This window comes from Rattus norvegicus, chromosome 9 (genome assembly GCF_036323735.1).
Source record: "Rattus norvegicus strain BN/NHsdMcwi chromosome 9, GRCr8, whole genome shotgun sequence".
NCBI lineage: Eukaryota > Metazoa > Chordata > Mammalia > Rodentia > Muridae > Rattus > Rattus norvegicus.
Genome location: NC_086027.1, coordinates 97,660,629 through 97,677,966, shown reverse-complemented (window position 1 = coordinate 97,677,966; position 17,338 = coordinate 97,660,629). Strand labels below are relative to the sequence as shown.

The window sequence follows — 17,338 nt, the reverse complement described above, 5'->3', positions numbered from 1 at the left end:
TGAGCTTCAACCCGAATGGTACCTTTAAAAAATGACAGGCAGAGGCAGGTCTGGGCTGCAGACGTGCCCAGGTTAGTGCAATCATGAGGTCTTAAGGCAGTGACTAATGCAGGAGGCTTGCCTCTGCCCTTATCAGTGTGAGCTCCCCCACCATCCCCGCTTTTTTTTTTTAAACTGTCTTAAATAATAACCCAGAGAATGTTTAGCAAAGACTAGCTGCAGAGAATTTTATCATTATACATGTAAAAATTTAAAGCCATTAAAAACCCCAGAGTATTTAATCTTTTCCCTCGTACCCATAACCTACCTTCCCCGGGGAAGTTACAGGGCGGGTACCATAATTATCTCAGTGCCATTACCCAAGCCCCGGTCAGTACCGGCGCTTGTGCCGCCAACCATCTTACCAGCAGGAAGACCACCTCCGAAACGTGGAGAAACAAATATGGAAGTTTCTCTTCACTCCAACTCATTTTCCCTCAACTCCAGCCACAGCTGGGATCAGTCAGACTTCAATTAAAGCGCAGGCAGTGATCCTATCAATCATGAAGGACGGTAAATTTCTTATCTTTCTCATTAGCTACCCCGTCACACGGCTTAAATATAAACATACCTTGCAACAGGACTGTAAATCACTCAGCCCTTGGTGGCTCTGCCCAGCAGTGGAAGAGCAGGAATGATTTGAGTAAAATCCAAGGCACAATCACCACACTAAAGTTGATTTACACACCTCGGAAAAATAAAAAGTCTCCAAGAATCACACTGACAGCGGGTCTTTTTGAGTTTGTTTATTTGGCTTAAAACGGGTAATGACCTGTCTTTATTAGTATGACTAAGTTTTATGTGCAAAATCCAATTTTCTGTAGAAATATTTTTGCTGCGTCTGCCAACAGTATCTCTTGCAGTTACCTGTAGCTATTAATTTTTAAAAAGCTAAATCCCCCAACATTTTGAGCTTTAAGGGATTGGGGTAAAAGTAGAAAAACCAACAAACTATTTTCTTGAGGTAAAATGAACACAAGCAGATCGAGAGACAGCAGAACTGGCTGTGGGAGGGGCTCCTGCAGAGGCCATTCCCCAGAGCTGCTTCTGAACAGTGTTCATGTATTCTCTGAGCCTGTCATAAGATGCAGGCTGTGGTACGTCTCCCAAGTGCAAACTCTATGCAGCCCTCAGAAGACAATCCAGGGTAACTGCTCTCCTACTGCTGGGCAGCTAAGAAATCAACCAGCTGTCACTGCAAGGGTGGCCACTTGCGCCTCCAGTGTGAGGGTCCAGGCTCCTACGTGCCACGTCCCGTGCGCCTAGATAAATTAACTGCGCCTTTTCAATTTAAACAGAGGCAGCACAAGAACTTGCTACCATCTTTAGCCCACAAGGGCTTTAAGTGCTGATCACGCCTGAACCCATGGCAGGCAAGTCTGAAACGCTAAGCAAAGAGCAGCCCTGGCTAGGACAACACTGCCACCTAGTGGCCACGCCTGACTCATCTGGCACAACCCCGGAAAGCCCAGGACACGTAATGGTGAGCAGGCTGAGATAAGGAGCAAAGTCAGGCCAAGGCAAGCCCCACACCAAATTCGACCACCCCGCTGGTGACAGTGTCACCAATGGCTCAGGAAAGCTGTCACCTGAAAACTGCAGCACTCCAGCCCTACTGCCTACAAAGTATCTTCTTCAAGTGGCTGGGATTTCCCCAGCTACTGAGAGTCTGACAAGTGGAGTTTTCTACGAATAAGTAACTTACAGGTCACCTAACAACAGTGGCCCTAGCTGAGAGGAGCATGCATGATATCTGTATTGGCTGATGGATGTGAGACGCAGCCTGGTAGTGATCTGGTATGAGACACAGAACAGACACCAAGAAGACAACGGCCGCCGCCCTTACCCTGCACCAGCACCTACTCCAGCTTCAGCAAGTGCTGTGCCAAGGAGATTACGACCTCCAAGGGAGGAACTTGGACCCTGTCCAGCCCAGCAGTTCTGGCTCCAGAAGGACCCTAGTTTACCGCCTGGACATCCTAGGGGCAAAAGCAAGGCGAGAGGGAGGGAGAGGGAGGAGAGGGAGAGGGAGGAGAGGGAGAGGGAGACACATACAGACACACAGAGAGACACAGACAGACAGACACACACACAGAGAGACAGACACACACCCCCCAGAAAGATGAGGGAAGCACAGCCTCACCAAGCGTGATGGAAGAAGGGCAGGATGCAGGGCTAGAACATGCAGATTCACCGGACTGAAGGGCTGGCCCCCACCCACCCCTGATCACACCTGCATTGGGACAGCTGGGAAGGAGGCATGGAGATGCAATGTGTGAATCCACACCGGGTGGATCAGGTGGGCAGAGGGAGGGAGGGAGGGTCAAAACGGAGCCCGAGCTGCCTGGTAGTCTAACCTAGGCACTGGAACAAGGGAGCTACTATTCTTTGGGGGCTGAGGTACCCACAGTCACTCTGAGACACCCAAACCCTGACTTAGTGCGTAAGAACTCTGAGAACCCTGATAAACCAGTGGGAAGGCAGCAGGTACAGTGAAGCTGAGCAGCCACCACCCCTGGGTAACACACGAATGCCGCCCCGCCCCCCACGCTTGCCTCAGCTCTGTGCTTGCCAAGGGAACCCTCTAGGCCTCGAGTGGCTCAGCACCTCTGCCTTTGGGCTCAGGAACCACCCTTCCCAAGAATATTCCCTGCATGATCCCCAGGCCACTTGGACACACTCAGAAAAGGTGTATGTGTCCCAGTCTGTGAAGCCAAGGCCACACCGAAGAGGGCTAGTGGCTAGGATTGGCTCTGAGAGGGGGCAGGAGGTAGATACCAGTGCCCCATTCTCTCCTGCAGCAGAAGACAGAGCGGGCACCACTGCAGGTGCTGTGGCCTGGAGATGGTGGTGCCCGAACGCAAGCTGCTGTGCGCTCACGGGGACAGCCGGTGTGGACACAGGGCAGAGGGGTCCTCCCGGAGACTCTCTAAGCTCACACTGCTTCATCTTCCATCTTGTGATGGCTCCACACCTGCTGCTGCTGCTCTTCAGCTCTGGCAAGCTCGCCTTCCTGTCAGACTCAGGTCATCTTGAGCAAAGCCACCCATTTAAGAGGGGCTGAGAGGATGCTGCCGGCTGCGCTGAGATGAACACAGCACAGTCCTGTCTCCTCCTAGGAGACCTAGGGATCGGGGGAATCTAGGTATTGGAAAGGCTGAGGGAACCTGAGATCCTGGGAAGGGCGCTCCCAGCTGGCGTTGACATCTGCTGTGTGGTGGGGTTTGAACAGCTGCACGAGGCCTCTGGGGCAAGGGAGGCCATGGCAGTTTCATGTAAGCCTGTGCCCAACAGAGAGGCGGCTTGGCTTTGGTTCCAGCACAGAGGAAGCCATGTCTAAAGAGCTTCACAGGAACTGAAGGCGGTTGGGAAGCATCCAGTGTGTGTCGGGAACTGAACTCCGGTCCCCTGAAAGCACCGTGCTCCTAAGTGTCGTGCCACCTCTCCAGCGCTTCCAGTTTCGTCTGAGAAGCTTTAGAAACGCAGTGGAATACATTAATCAAGAAGCACTGGGCCAGGACTGCAGCCCGGCTTTTGGAGTGTTTGTCTGGCAATGCACAAAGCTCTGGGTTTGAACCCAGAGCCACATAACCCGGGCGGCGTGGCCCCTGCAATCCCAACACACAGGAGGGAGAGGCAGGATGAGCGGTACAAGGGCATCCAGATATAAAGGAGAGGCCAGCCTGGGAAACAGAAGTGGTGAGGGTTAATAGGCCACTTCTTATTGGCATGTTTATTGGTTATTTTCCTAACATATTTTAATTGGAAAAGTACTAAAATGTTTCTAAGCAGATACAAAATGTACACAAATCCACCTAAATCTATTTTACTAGAAATAAACGTCAATTTATAATGGTGTGACGACATTATCAGAGAGTAAAGTCTTCCACCTCCCTGGGGCCAAACCGTCACTCATCTGCCTGCCTGGCTGCCTCTGCTCCCACATCAACTAGCAACACTGACAAAGACAGGATTCAGAGACGGCAGGGAGCCTCTGCTCGAGCTTCCCCAGTGTCAGTGGCAAAGTGTGAGGCGGCAGGTGACTGCATAGCTACTCACACGACAGGCTTCTACGCCTGCCCCACTCTGCCAGTGGGCTGACAGCCGCTGAGTTAGCGTATGCCACATCCTTCTGGAATACCTTCCTAACTGCCCTGACCTCACGCCAGGGGCTGCCACTGTACTGACAGCATGGAGGACAGAAATGGGCCAGCAAGGCTCTGGGACCTGTGCTGCTCCAGTCCGACTGAGACAAAGCCTTAAACTTTACCATCATAGTGTGTGCACGTGTGTATGCATGATGTGGGTGTGTATGTGCCACAGTGCATGTGTGGAGGAATCTGTAGGGCTGACTCTCCCCTTCTTCCTTTAGGTGGGTTCCAGGGATAGAACTCATGATTCTTAGGTCCAGTTTATGCAGGAGACCCTAAGTTCAACTTTTAAAAATATGTCAGTATTCTCCACCATGACAGCAAAGGGGAAAAGAAGAATCCAGAAGGAAGATATTCTAAGTGCTTCTGGCACCCCCTAGTGGCAGCTCACTAGATTACAACAACATTCAACCCTGCCTGCCTATCTTGTAGCTACCTTTGAAGAAACTGCCTAAGAGGGTGGATGAGGATGGTCTGAATGCTGGCTGTAGCCAGTTTAGTCCCCAGAACTCAGAGTATGAAAAGGTTCTGGTTCTATGAAAAACTAAGAGATTCAAGCATTTTGGCTCAGGTTAGACCTTGATCACAGTGGGTTCAGAGCATGAATCTGGTAATATGCTTGCCTCACTTGTGTGATCCCCGGGTCTGAGCCCCAGCACTACAAAGTAAGTAGAGAAGAACATAATCAAGGGCTTTCTGTAGGACAGCTAAACCAGGCTAACAGTAGAGCCGGACAGCTGAACGTGCCTGCCCTGCCACTGCGTGTGCACACCCACAACTGAACGGTACGACTGCTCCCTAAGCGGGACAGGTGAGGCCAAACAAGGCCTTGCATCTCTCTACCTCTAAAGGCCACCCAGTCTGTAAGTCAGGCAAGAAGTGAGCTCACAAACTAAGTGGTACTGTGATTACCATATTACAAAATCTTGGTACAAAGATGGGGACATTTCCCAGGACGGTAGCTGCCCGAGACTTGAGACCAGAAACTCATCTACGGTCTGCACTTGGAACACAGCCTGCACAGCCTGTGTAGCAGACTGAGGTGCCGCAGGTGCAGGGCTGCGGGCATCTCTAACAACAGGGAGACAGAGTAGGCACTTCCTCCTCTGCTATGCCCTTGCTCTGGGCCGAGAAACTTCCAGAGAAGCCTCAGGAAGCCAGGGCATCTCCTACTGAGCAAAGTCTAGGCATGAACCGAAGGTCCCAGGGATGTGTTCTCAGTGAGGGCCAGCACACAAGGAAACTGAGACCAGGGATGTGTTCTCAGTGAGGGGCAGCACACAAGGAAACTGAGACCAGGGATGTGTTCTCAGTGAGGGGCCAGCACACAAGGAAACTGAGACCAGGGATGTGTTCTCAGTGAGGGGCCAGCACACAAGGAAAATGACTGAGACTTGGAGGAGCCAGGTGCAAATCAAGGTACCAACCATGTGCATGCCCTACCCGACGGCGCCCTTCCAGGAAGGGAGCCCTCATGACCACGGCTGGCCACACACGAGCCTTTTCTTTTGGGCTGTCAAGACGCTCAGCACATAAAGGCAGTTGCTGCACGGACCTGACAACCCGAGTTTGACTCTCAGAAACCATAAAAAGCTGTTCTCCAGCCCCTGTCACACTGACCCCAGCATCCAGGTTATTAATCCAGCCATCTACTCCAAACTCCCCAACTCGTGGGGGCCAGCACCTGGCCAGGATCACTCTGTGTCACAGTAGAAACCATCATGATGAACACTTTCCGACTTACAAGATCAGCATCCTGAGGGTCACATTTATTTCTCTTCCATGAACTGGCTGAGCCGAGCGCTGCTAATCAAGCATTTGTAGATTGTGCCTTAATGAATGAAGATTATTCAGAGCAGAGGGGAAGAAGGGTTACCAAATGCAAGATTTCAAATGAGTGGGAAACCTTGGCTACAGATTATAACAGCTCTTGACTGTCCTAGCTAAGTGACATTTTCTTATTCTCTTGATCAGCGCCTCTGTAGAGGGCTAAATAGGTCAAAAAGCACATCACTGTTCAATCATTTTAAAAACATTAGGAAGAGCAGAGCACCGTAGCATTATGAACAGATTATGAACAAAAATAAAAGCCATTTGTATGCATTAATGATACATCAAGCTAATTCAAGCTGGCGAAAGTCATTAGGGGAAAATCCTGGGGCAAACACGGTACTGATGCCTTGGCACAGACTCAGATTGAAATAACCATTTTCTATGTCATTGATAAAATTAATTCTATGAGCCAGGCATGAGTCTTAACATGAAAATAAAAACACAGAACATTTGCTAATAGTGTGCTTAATGATCTAATTCTGGCAGCAGGAGAGTTGACACTGGCATTTCTGCACAGAGATACAAGCATCCGGGTACAGAGCGTTTCCCAGAAGACAGCATGGAGAATCAGACTTGGGTAAGAAACTGTCACAGACCACAGTCGCCCCTTCTACACCAGCCTTCATCTATCCATCAAAAGTCACTATTGTCTCTGGTTGTTTCGAGAAGACTCTGATGTCTTCCTACCGTGTGCCACGGCGGCAAATGAAGACAGTGAGTTTGTGACTAAGAAAGGTTGGTGAGGGCTCATGGCTTCAGAGTTATACCCATGGTTCACTGGGCCACAGTGCTCCCTCAGGGGAGGGCACATCCCTCTGGGAACAGGTAAAAAGCCAACTGCTCATCTTGCCCCATGAATGTGAGTGAAGGAGCAGGAACCTTCTCCTCGCCATCCCATCAAGGGTCTGAAGCCTTCTTACCAGGCCCCACCTCTGAAAGGCTCAGTCACCCCAACAGTGAAGACCAAGACCTCCGGGGACTCTTCATATCTGAATAAATGAGAGAAGAATGCCTTTCTTCAAGAGTGACCAGGATGAGATGTGAGGGGCATAACTATGTTAAAAGTCAGCCTAGGCTACGCAGTAAGACCCTATCTTCAAACAAAACCTAAACAAAAGACTGGGCTAGAACTCAGCTGGAGGAGTCCCACCAAGCATGCGGGAAGCCTGGGCTGATGTCCGGTACCACGTAAAGGAGCTCACACCTAGAATTCTAGCACTTGAGAGGCAGAGGGAGGAAATCAGGAGTTAAAAGTTCATCCTCAGCTACACAGCAAATTCAAAGGCGGCTTGGGCTACCATGAGGAAGAGAGAATGACCAGGTTTCAGACATGACCCGAATCATTAGGGCCGCAGCTGTGGTACGGACCACCGACCTTAACAATCTTTATGACAATACCCACTGAAACACATCCGTTTTGCATGGGTGGTTTTAGACAAATCAACTAACAAGCTGAGGAATGATTTCTTTTAAAGTTCACCTTCTGGGTCTGCGAACAGTCCAGTGGACCAGAGATAAAACCAGGGGTCTAATAAGAACGGGATACTCATAACATGAAATGACTGAAATAATAACACTCAGAAACTCTGGGCTCCTTCAAGGATAATCACCTCAAACAGATCCCAGCTCATTCTGGAAAAGTTCAGTGGCACTTGAACTAATTTCATCCTCACAGTCCTGTCTCAGAAGCTCCAGCAATGTGTAGCTCGCCAATGGGGTATGTGCTAAGACCTTAACAAGGACGTCAGGATTTCTGAATCCATGTTTCTTCAAAAACTGTTTGAGTTTTTTCTTTCTGTTCTTCAAGTCTCTGCCTCTATGTTTCATTATGCAGAAGCTGAAGATGTAGTATGGATACTGATTCAGTCTTCGGTGGAACCCTCTGATACGAGAAGGCTCCTCTTGGATAGGGAATCAACTGGACTTGAAGATGCACGGACCTACATAGGGTATTGGTAATATCGTGTTTAATAAAAATGGCCCCTATAAATAAAACCTGTATTTAGGCAGGGCAGGAGAGGCAGCTCAGTGGATAAGAGCACTAGCTGCTCTTACAGAGGACCCAGGTTCAATCCTTAGTACCTTCCTGGAGGCTCATAACCATCTGTAATTCTAGTTCCAGTAGATCTGACACCTCCTCTTGGCACCTGTAGGTACCAGACACGCAAATGGCACATGGTCTCATAAAATACTCATATACACAACATTAAAAATTAATTAATTAAATCAAATATGCACAAGGCTATAGCACAAAGAGAGAAATCCGCACTGACCTATCAAGCTTTCTCCCCTACGGCTGGATCAGATATGATCAGGTGGAGACCTTTCCTTAGAGCCAGAGTTCCTGGGCCCTGGCCCATGTGACTCTGGGAGACAACATTTCCATTGGATTGTACTGTGAGGTGCCACCAGGCGGGGACAGTCCTCTCAGGAGCCACCTGAGGAGGCTCACTGGCTGCCTCGAGCCTGAGGCAGGCTTTTACTCTCTCCCCACAGCAGCAGTGGACATCAGCATTGGGCCTCAGTGGGGTAAGCAACTTTCCCTTGCTACCTTTCGCCCTTAACCAGGCGTCACTGGAGCATCAAACCTGCCCCATCCTGCCCTACTGCAAAGCCGACCTTTATGTTGTTAACAGTTTAGAGACTGTAGATCCAGCCATGACAAATCCTGGAAGTTTCAACAAGTTTTCAGTACTGAGGGTGAGGAGAATTGGGGGTGACATAGAAAAGTGCAGACACCAGAAGTGCCATGAGACACCAGGAGGAAATACCTTTGCCCGCCCTCCTTCGCCAGAGTCAAGCAGAGCACACTATCAGAACCCAGCCCCTTAGCTCCCCTTTCCAATTATATTCAGTGCCTCAAACACTTTCAGATCGTCTATGGCTTGCTTGCTTCCAAAGATGAAAATGCTTCTTTGAAATGTATTCTTTTGCCAAAACACACTTAGCTTTCGTAAACAAAGAAGAAAAATGACAGTGACAGAAATAACTACATAATAACCCCAAGGAAGGAAGACGACAAGGAAGAGGCTGACTGCAAGAAAGGATTAGGCGAGCCCCAGAGACGACTTCTGCTCTGTGGCAGTGCTGACGTACGTGCCACCAGGCTGCAGAAGCAGGCTCCTTAACACAGCCACCCTTGCTTGACTGGACAGCTGCAGACGTGTGATATGAAGGGGCGTCTCTGTGTACCCGATGCCAGTCTGTGGGAGCAGGAGACGCCTTTGTATGACATAACCAGGAAGAGGCGGGTGACCTCTCCCGCCAGCACAGGTTTCCAGCCAGCACTTGCACACAGGCAAGCTGTCACCAGGCGCGGATGGAAGGGCTAAGAAAGTTTCCCATGTTAACTGAAGCACACATGTGACCCACTAGGATGGTAGCATTCACTAGAGGACTGTCACATGCCTTCCCAGAACAGGGACCACTCTGCCAGCTGCCTGTCCAGGCACCAGGATGACGGTGTCAGCCTGCAAAGGAAGACTGGCAAGTGAGGACATATGTGATCTACGGTGGGTGGAATAGGAACAGGCCCCGTAGGCTCATATAGTAGGACGCTTGGTTATTATGGAGTGGCACTACGTGAGAAGGATTAGGAGATGTGGCCTTGGTGGAGAAAGTGTGTCACTGTGGGTGGGCTTTGGGTTTCAAATGCCCAAGCCAGGCCCAGCTACTCTTCCTGCTGCCCCGGATCCAGACACAGAACTCAGCTGCCTCTCCAGCACCACGTCTGCCTGCCTCTATGACAATGAACTAACCTCTGACCCTGTACCCAGCCCCAATTATGTGCTTTCCTTTTTGAAGAGTTTCTGTGACTAAGACAGGATCATTCAGAAATACTTCCTTTTAGGTGAGCGTGATGACACATTCCTGTAATCACAGCACTTGAAAGGCAGAGGCAGGAAGAACATGGTTCAAGGTCGTTGTGAACCACACATAAGCTCAGAGACGCTCGGGGCCACAAGAGACCCTGCCTTCGAACACTGAAGTGAAATGACCCTGAAATGATGATGATCCTATAACCCGCTGCTGCCCAAGCCTATGCTCTTGGCTTGCAGCTGCCCCGGCCACCTCCCAGAGAGCCACAGGCCTGAGGTCACTCACTGCTGGATCCATTCAAAAAGGGCATTCTGCTCCTGATGAGTGAAGCTTCAAGGGGTCCCTGGTGGACATTCTGACCCACTCCACCAGCCAATATGCCCCAGCTGATAAGATGGGGAGAGGGCAGAGAACACCTGGCCCGTCATCCTCACCCTGCCTTCCCCCACCCAGGGAAGATGGAGCTTACATTTCAAGGAGACGATCATCCTCCCTGGGGGACACAAACTTCCTAATGGATGGGTCCTCACTCCACATCCTGCCCGTTTCCAGCCAAGGACAATGAGTGAGCAAAGGCTGCGCTCAGGTGATCCATGAGTGAAGGTTGGGTGGTAGGACTGGAGGCCACACCCCTGCAGACCCCAGGCTACAGAACACCCAGAGTGCCATTCCCAGACCACAGCACAGCCACAGGCTCAGAGGCCAAGCACACAGAACTCTGCTTCTCCTCCATGTTACAATTCACCTTCTGTTTTGGGACACTAAGAACTCTCCTGAGCTGGCCAGCCGGCTGGTGGGAAGCTAGACTCTGGTGTGCAGGAAGCACCTGGGTGGGGATGTTGCCGCCCACACTGGCCATTCAGCCTCCCTCAGCTGTACACACAGAGGAATGCACCTCAACTCTAATGTGGTGCTTCTTAATGACAGAATGGCCCAGTGTCTGGTTAAGGCTTAAGATTCTGGGCTCCCCAAATGGCAGATGCAATCCAGGCTCCGACCTTGCAATGATGTCACTTCCTCAATCTCAACTGTACTTGTGTGTCAATTTCTCTCGTGGTACTGGGGACCAAACCAAGGGTCTCACACTTGCTACCTAAGTATTCTGCCACTGAGTCACATCCCTAGTCTCTCTGTTTCTTGAGACAGGATCTTGCCACATAGCCCAGGCTGGCTCCGAAGTTATAACCCTCCTGCCTCAGCCTCCCAAGTGCAGAGTTCACTGCCCTGCACTCCCCAATCTCTTTAAATATAAAGAGTATATGACTTATATCCTAACAAAAGGGGTTTATGGTTTAAATAAAAGAAAACTCCTAACATGCAAATACCATATTAATGCAGGATAACCTCGATCTCACTTTTACACTGCCTTCTTCATACAAATGGAAACACTTTATGGACAAACAGAACAGGACCTGCCCTGTATTTGGATGTCCCGGCTCCACAGATATTTTTCCTTTTCAGACTTACTGTGTTCATTCTAAAATAAGAAAAATGATCTCAAGTCTGCAGACTGTGGCAACAGACCCCGAGAACACACCGTGTGCCCCCAAGGGAGAGGACAGGGAGTGGGTCCATACCAGCACTCCTGTACTATCTCATAGCCCTGGGATTTGGAATAAGCATAGTCCCCCTGGCAGCAGACAATGAGACATCTCCGTCCCACAGATGGTTTCCAGGTGTGACCTTGAGCCTTCTGCTGTGCCGGGAATGAGCATCTGTGTTGCCCAAATTCCTACCTTAAAGTCTTCCCCCTCCCTGCCTTAGTGAGGACACTGAACAGGACAGCAGGCCCTCATCAGGCCCTTGAACTTTGGCTTTCTGCATCAAGAGGTCTGAGGAAAAGCCATCTGCTGTTGGAACTGCCCAATGAGAGTGTAGGAATGAACAGAAACGTTTGCCTGGTGTCTCCAGTTAGTGCCGTAACCTTAAAGTGCCTGCTGTCGATCTGCAGGATCATTTGTGTAGGACTGGCTCCTGTCACTACGGAAAACTCATGAGCACTACACAGGATAAATGTGACAGTCAGAAAGTCTTGGAAAGAAGGAACCCACACAAGCATCCTCTGGAAAGCCCACATTAGAAACAGTCGTTCTCCAAGGACTGGAGGACATGGAGTCTCTGCTGGAACTCCCCTGGGTTATCTACAGTCCCTAAGCAGATGGCTGGACCAGAAAAACCCATCCGTAGAAGCAGGAAGCCGGCCAGTACTTGAGTCAACTTTGTCAGTTCGCACAGATGTTTGGGCCATGCAAGAAGGAATGTAGACCTCGCCACCGGCCGTGCCTTGGAAAGACCTCAGGTGTTTTCTTGCTTGATCCTTAAAGCCACTGAGGGAGCGGCCGACCCCAGTGCACCTCATGCCATGAGGCTGACGGGAGGGAGGCTGCTCTGCTGAGAAGAATGCACCACAGGCAGAGGTGATACGTAGGAATCCTGAGGCAGCCCGGGATATGTAGGAATGGGAAGAGGGGTGACGGGACCCAGAGGCACATGTAGTGTCTCAGGGCAATCCTGGGCTTCCTTGGATTTGGCACCAGGAAGGATGAAACAGAGCAAGACAGGACCAAGACCCAGAAAACAGGTGAAGAGGAAAGAGATGCAAGATGAAAGATGCTTCAGGAGGGGACAGAACACAGAACACAAGGGTGACAATGTAGCCCAGTGCTCAAACATACTGCAGTAGAAAGAGTGGGCCCCAAGTCTCAGCTGGACAGTCAGTGAGATAGCCCAGGCCATTTAGTCACACAATCCAAGATCACAGTTTCTGGTTCAAGAATGGGTCTCATGCTCCTGGGCTGGCCTCACACTTGCAATGTAGCTCAGTACCTGACTCTCCTGCCTCTACCTCCTAAGTACTGAGGCCACAATCACGTGCCCCCACACCCAGCATATGTAGTGTTGGAGACCGGAACTTCAAGGATGTTACGCAGGCATTCTACCGGCTATATGCTCTTGGCCCCTGCTCCCCGAGTGTGCTGCTGATAACAAGTTTCCTTCAGGGTCTGTGAACAGCAAGGCTTCTGGCTTCTGCCCTTCTGTAAGGATCTCAGGCCCTCCTCCTTTGCTCCCTGCCAATCCCCAACCCAGAAGCAAGGAGGCAGAAGCGGGCTGCCACACATAGATTCCCAAAGGGCTTCAGGCTGACTCCCCACAACCCCTGGAAACAGGAATGTGCTCCGTGTCCTCATAAGGCCCCCAACTCTCAGCCCTCTGTTTATGCAGAAGTTCAAGTCCTGAGGCAGAGGCTACCCCTCCCCCACTTGCTTCTGTCCTGCTTTATAACAGGTTTCTCTCGTAACCCACAGCCAGCATCACCACAACTGACATGAATTTCCCTCCCTTAGCAGAGCCTGGCGCTCCTACAGGTGAATCCCCATGAATTCCACTGCCCCTAGAGGTGGGCAGTCTGCAGTAACTGGGTAACAGTTCCTCAGGCTGGCCCACGCTCTCAGTCCCAAGTTCTGACTTTCTGGGGTTCCAAGTTTACTCTTTCAGTTTAATTTCCCCAGGACCAAATGACAACTATACAAGCCTTCATCTTAAAGACAGAGTCTGGTTAAGAATGAGCAATTACTGCCACACATACGCACACAGTGGAGTTGACGAGCTGGTTCGCCTATGCAAAGCAGGCTGCACAGTGACGCAGAGAGGCCATCAAGGGTCCCTTCTTCTGAACGCAGCCCCTGAAGGTGGAACTGGGAGCTGCTGCCTACACACCACATGGGTTTCTGTCCCCACACCCACGTGTGACTCTTCTCCCAGAGTGTGTCACAGAACCCCTGCAGCAGTGAAGCTGGGCATTTACCGTCCTGGAAGACCCGCTCCACGTTGAGCCCATAGGTGGCGCACGTCTCATAGTACGTGCACCGCTTCAGGTCATTGGAGAGCTTCCGAGCCCTGACGTCATCGATGACCCTCGGGTTGGTGGAACTTATGGCGTCTGTAAGGGACAAGTACAGGGTGCTCATTAGCAATTGCTTCCCACGGCTCTAGAGCCCCTGTGACTTAAACCTGCCCCACAGCCAGTTGCTTCCTGAAGCTCTGGGGGCCCCTGCAACTCAAAACCCAGCAAAGCCCATGGAGAAGTCATTCCTCCCAGAAGTTGGGATTCAGAAAATAGTTCACCCTCAAAATTAGGCTCAACGCAAGCTACAGAATGGTCGAGGCAAGGAGGCCCACACATGTCCTAACATTTAGTTAGATGAGGTAGGAGGACTGAGTTCAAGGCCCACTTGGAGAGAGACTCATACGCCTACCCTTTAGGCTCACTTGGTGTGTCAAAAAACAAAACAAAAAACAAAAACAATGTGTGATTTGGGACACTCAGTGTCCATGTGACGACAGCCTCCCCAGCAAAAGTTCCTCAGATACAGTCCAAAGAACACATCCATCCGTCTCGCCCAACAGTAAGTACATCTGACATGTCTGCAACAAGTGGGGAAAAGGTCCTTTGTAAAGGTGTGACCGTTTTGTTTTTGAAGTAAAATAGGAAGGAAAAAAATTAAAACCGTAATTTTTGGAAGCCTTTGTCTAATTTGGGAAGCACAGGCCACCAAGCCTCCACCCAGCCCACATTTTATCCAGCCTGGGGCCCTGACAAACCTGCAGATACCCCACCCACATATGAATTCAGGTCAGTGTGTCACAGAGGTGCCCTGGACCCGCAGCTCAGCTAAGCTCCACCTGGCCTCTCATGCATACACTTTAACTTGCCAGTGTCTTGACGCCACATCTCCTAATCCGTCTAATTTGCAAGTCTTTGGTCTAAAGAGCTCTGGAGGGGCCCTTCACTCACCCATGTGAACAAGCACAGGCCATCCCTATCCTAGAAGCTACACCAAGCTGGGCACCATCTCTTGGCACTGGCCTCCTGTAGGTCAGGTCTCCCTAAGGGTTTTCAGTTCGCTCGCGCTCTCTTTCCCTAACCACCCCTGGCCTCTAAAACCACCTACCCCAGCCAGCAGAAAGGAAACCTCGGGTACCGTCTCATATCACCTCAGAGTCTTGCTGCCTACATCCCCAGAGTTGGCACAGGTGTCTCAGGAGCTCACCGAGCACATAGCACATGGGTACTAAGAGCAGATCATGGGGAGCCACACAGTCCAGCTTCCTGCCACAGGTGCCCTCAGCCCCTCAGTCCCTCAATCTACTAACAAGGTCCAAGCAGGGTCTCACAACAGCTGGTTCCATGCTGAGATAAAGGCGATAAAAATAAAACGTCTGTCAAGGTCAAGTCCTGTGTCCACTGACCCTGGCTGGACACAAGGCTGTATGACTTCCATCCATTCTTCAATTCCCCCACCCTGAGCACTGAGGGGCAAAGGTCAGGCCTCCTGGCCACACTAGCTCTGGACTAGGTGTGTGGGGTAAAGTCTGAACTCTTAGTCCACTCCGTTCTACTCCACTAACAGAAACAAACACTGGCGGGCATGAGAAAATGCAGCTGTTCTTTCCAGCCCAGCCAGGAGCCACAAGTCATGTTGAATCCACAATGGGAAGACACTGTGTCTCAGATGCAGGCCCACACAGCCTTACACACCAGGACGGCTGCTGGGAAGACGGCTGCTGGGAACTGCCCAGTCGGCCATAGGCAAAGCATTCTTTCAGAACTCCTCTCCTCTGCTCTAAGACCGCGGTGGGGAAAACCTGGCTGGGAGACGTACTGGCTTTAAAGGCCACCTGAGGACGTTCCAGGGCAGGCACCTTAACTGTATTTCCCGTGTTGCACAGTGGCAATGCTCTGGGAGCAGGTTTCAGGATTCCTGGGGTACACACAGTCACAGGTGCTCCAGCCATTTCCGTGACAGGGTGTGATGCTTGACACGCCCTGTGTCATCTGCCTGCTTGCTTCATCTTACAACGTCTACATGGCGTGTGTTACAGCTTCAGTACAGCTGATTTCTTGCTACAAAGACCCAGGTTGGCCTTGAGCTTACAGAGAGCTCCACCAGCGTGCTATTGAAGGCAAGGAGCACCACACCAGGACACTGCTTTGTACTTTCGACAGTCTAGTTTTGTAGCCCAGGCTAGCCTTCAGTGGCAATCTGTCTTTCTCAACCTCCCTAGTGCTGTGACTACAGTTGTGTCTCACCTGTATTTTAATTCCCCTGTTGTTGGACCCCATGAAGACAGGAGGGCCAATTGTCCATTAAGAACCAAAGCACTGTCTCCAGGTGGCCAGCAGAGGGAGCTATAGGACCAAAAATCCTCTCTGGTTTAAGACTGGATGGCAGTTTGGTGCTGCGGGTTTCAGGAGACCACTGCACGCATCCCGCAGCACCCCCTCCACCCCCCCAAAAAAAAGGAAAAAGAAAGGGAGAAATGGTGGTCTCCATGGAAACACAACTCTAATATTTTACAAGTGACATATTGAGGGCAGGCAGGCAGTGCCTCATTACACGGCTCTCAAACCCTGACTACACTTCAGCTGGTAAATACCAGATTTACTAATTCCAAACGAAACAGCAGTAACAGCTCAAAATTTAGAAAAGCCAGGAAGGGATACTACAATTTTGCTTAAAACCTTGGCTGGAGTGCAGTGGCCAATTCATGAGAGTGAGTCTTTGACCAGAGCTGAGGCCATGAGATCCCGGGGAATAGCAAGGGTGAGTGAGGAAAGCTCAACTCTGTGTCACAGCTCGAGACTCCCCTTTGGTGTCAAAGGGACCCTGAAAATCAAAACAAACCAGACATTTGTTGTAATAAAAATAAATAAAAGCAACTTGATTAGAAGATGTCTTATGCAAAAGGCAATTAAGGCATCATAATACAGAAAAACCATGAGCCAATAGGTTTTCCTAGAGAACCTGGGGTGGGGGTGGGGGGAAAGGAGGTCTGTCTGAGCCTGAATGGAGTTCTCTGAGCAGCAGCTTCAGCACCAACCCCCACTTCCAGCTCATTCCAAATTCATTCCAGGTCATTTCCAAATTCCTCCGTGCCGTGATCATGTCCACGAGCCCTCCAAAGACACCCGTGTGGGGCTGGCACTCACCCTGGGTCCCCACCAGCACTAATGGGATCTCACTGGTGTTCCTGTAGTTGGCCATTCGGCTGTAGTAATGGTAGACGGTCTGGAAACTGATCTCATCCTCCAAGCTGAAGACAAAGATGACCGCGTCCACCCACATGGCAAACTGCAGAGAGAGGAACAGAGAAGGGCAGCTGAGCAGGTAACAGGAAGAGGGTGTGAGGCCTGACCTCTGTGGGCTCCAGGACAGCCCTTGGCTGCTTCCTGCTGACCTCTGCTGTGTGCTGTGACCACATTACTGATGGCGTGTGTGTGTGCGTGAATGTTTCCGCCAGGGCTCTTCTCTTTCTCAGGTCCCAGGCCTCCTGTCTCACTGTGGTCACAGTGATCCTAAGTGTCCCACCCTCTGACGTGACTAGCTAAATCCCACCTGCAGATGGAAGGTTCTACCTGTGCCCTGGCCCTCCCATCTGGGGATGGGTCATGGGCTCAGTCCACACAGCCTCCTCAGAACCTTGGAAAGACTTAG

The 17,338-nt window shown here is 50.7% G+C and overlaps 1 protein-coding gene across 24 annotated transcripts in view; it reads right to left on the bottom strand.

The window, feature by feature from the left end:
* Agap1 (ArfGAP with GTPase domain, ankyrin repeat and PH domain 1) overlaps positions 1 to 17,338 on the bottom strand; it is a 435,489-nt gene that overhangs the window by 244,904 nt on the left and 173,247 nt on the right. For all 24 annotated transcript variants that reach the window (XM_063267308.1, NM_001401593.1, NM_001108230.2 and 21 more), the window contains 2 exons: positions 16,834 to 16,975; positions 13,648 to 13,782 (listed from right to left, as the gene is read on the bottom strand). In XM_063267308.1, the coding sequence (XP_063123378.1) occupies positions 13,648 to 13,782; positions 16,834 to 16,975 (277 nt within the window). The remainder of the gene's footprint in view (positions 1 to 13,647; positions 13,783 to 16,833; positions 16,976 to 17,338) is intronic.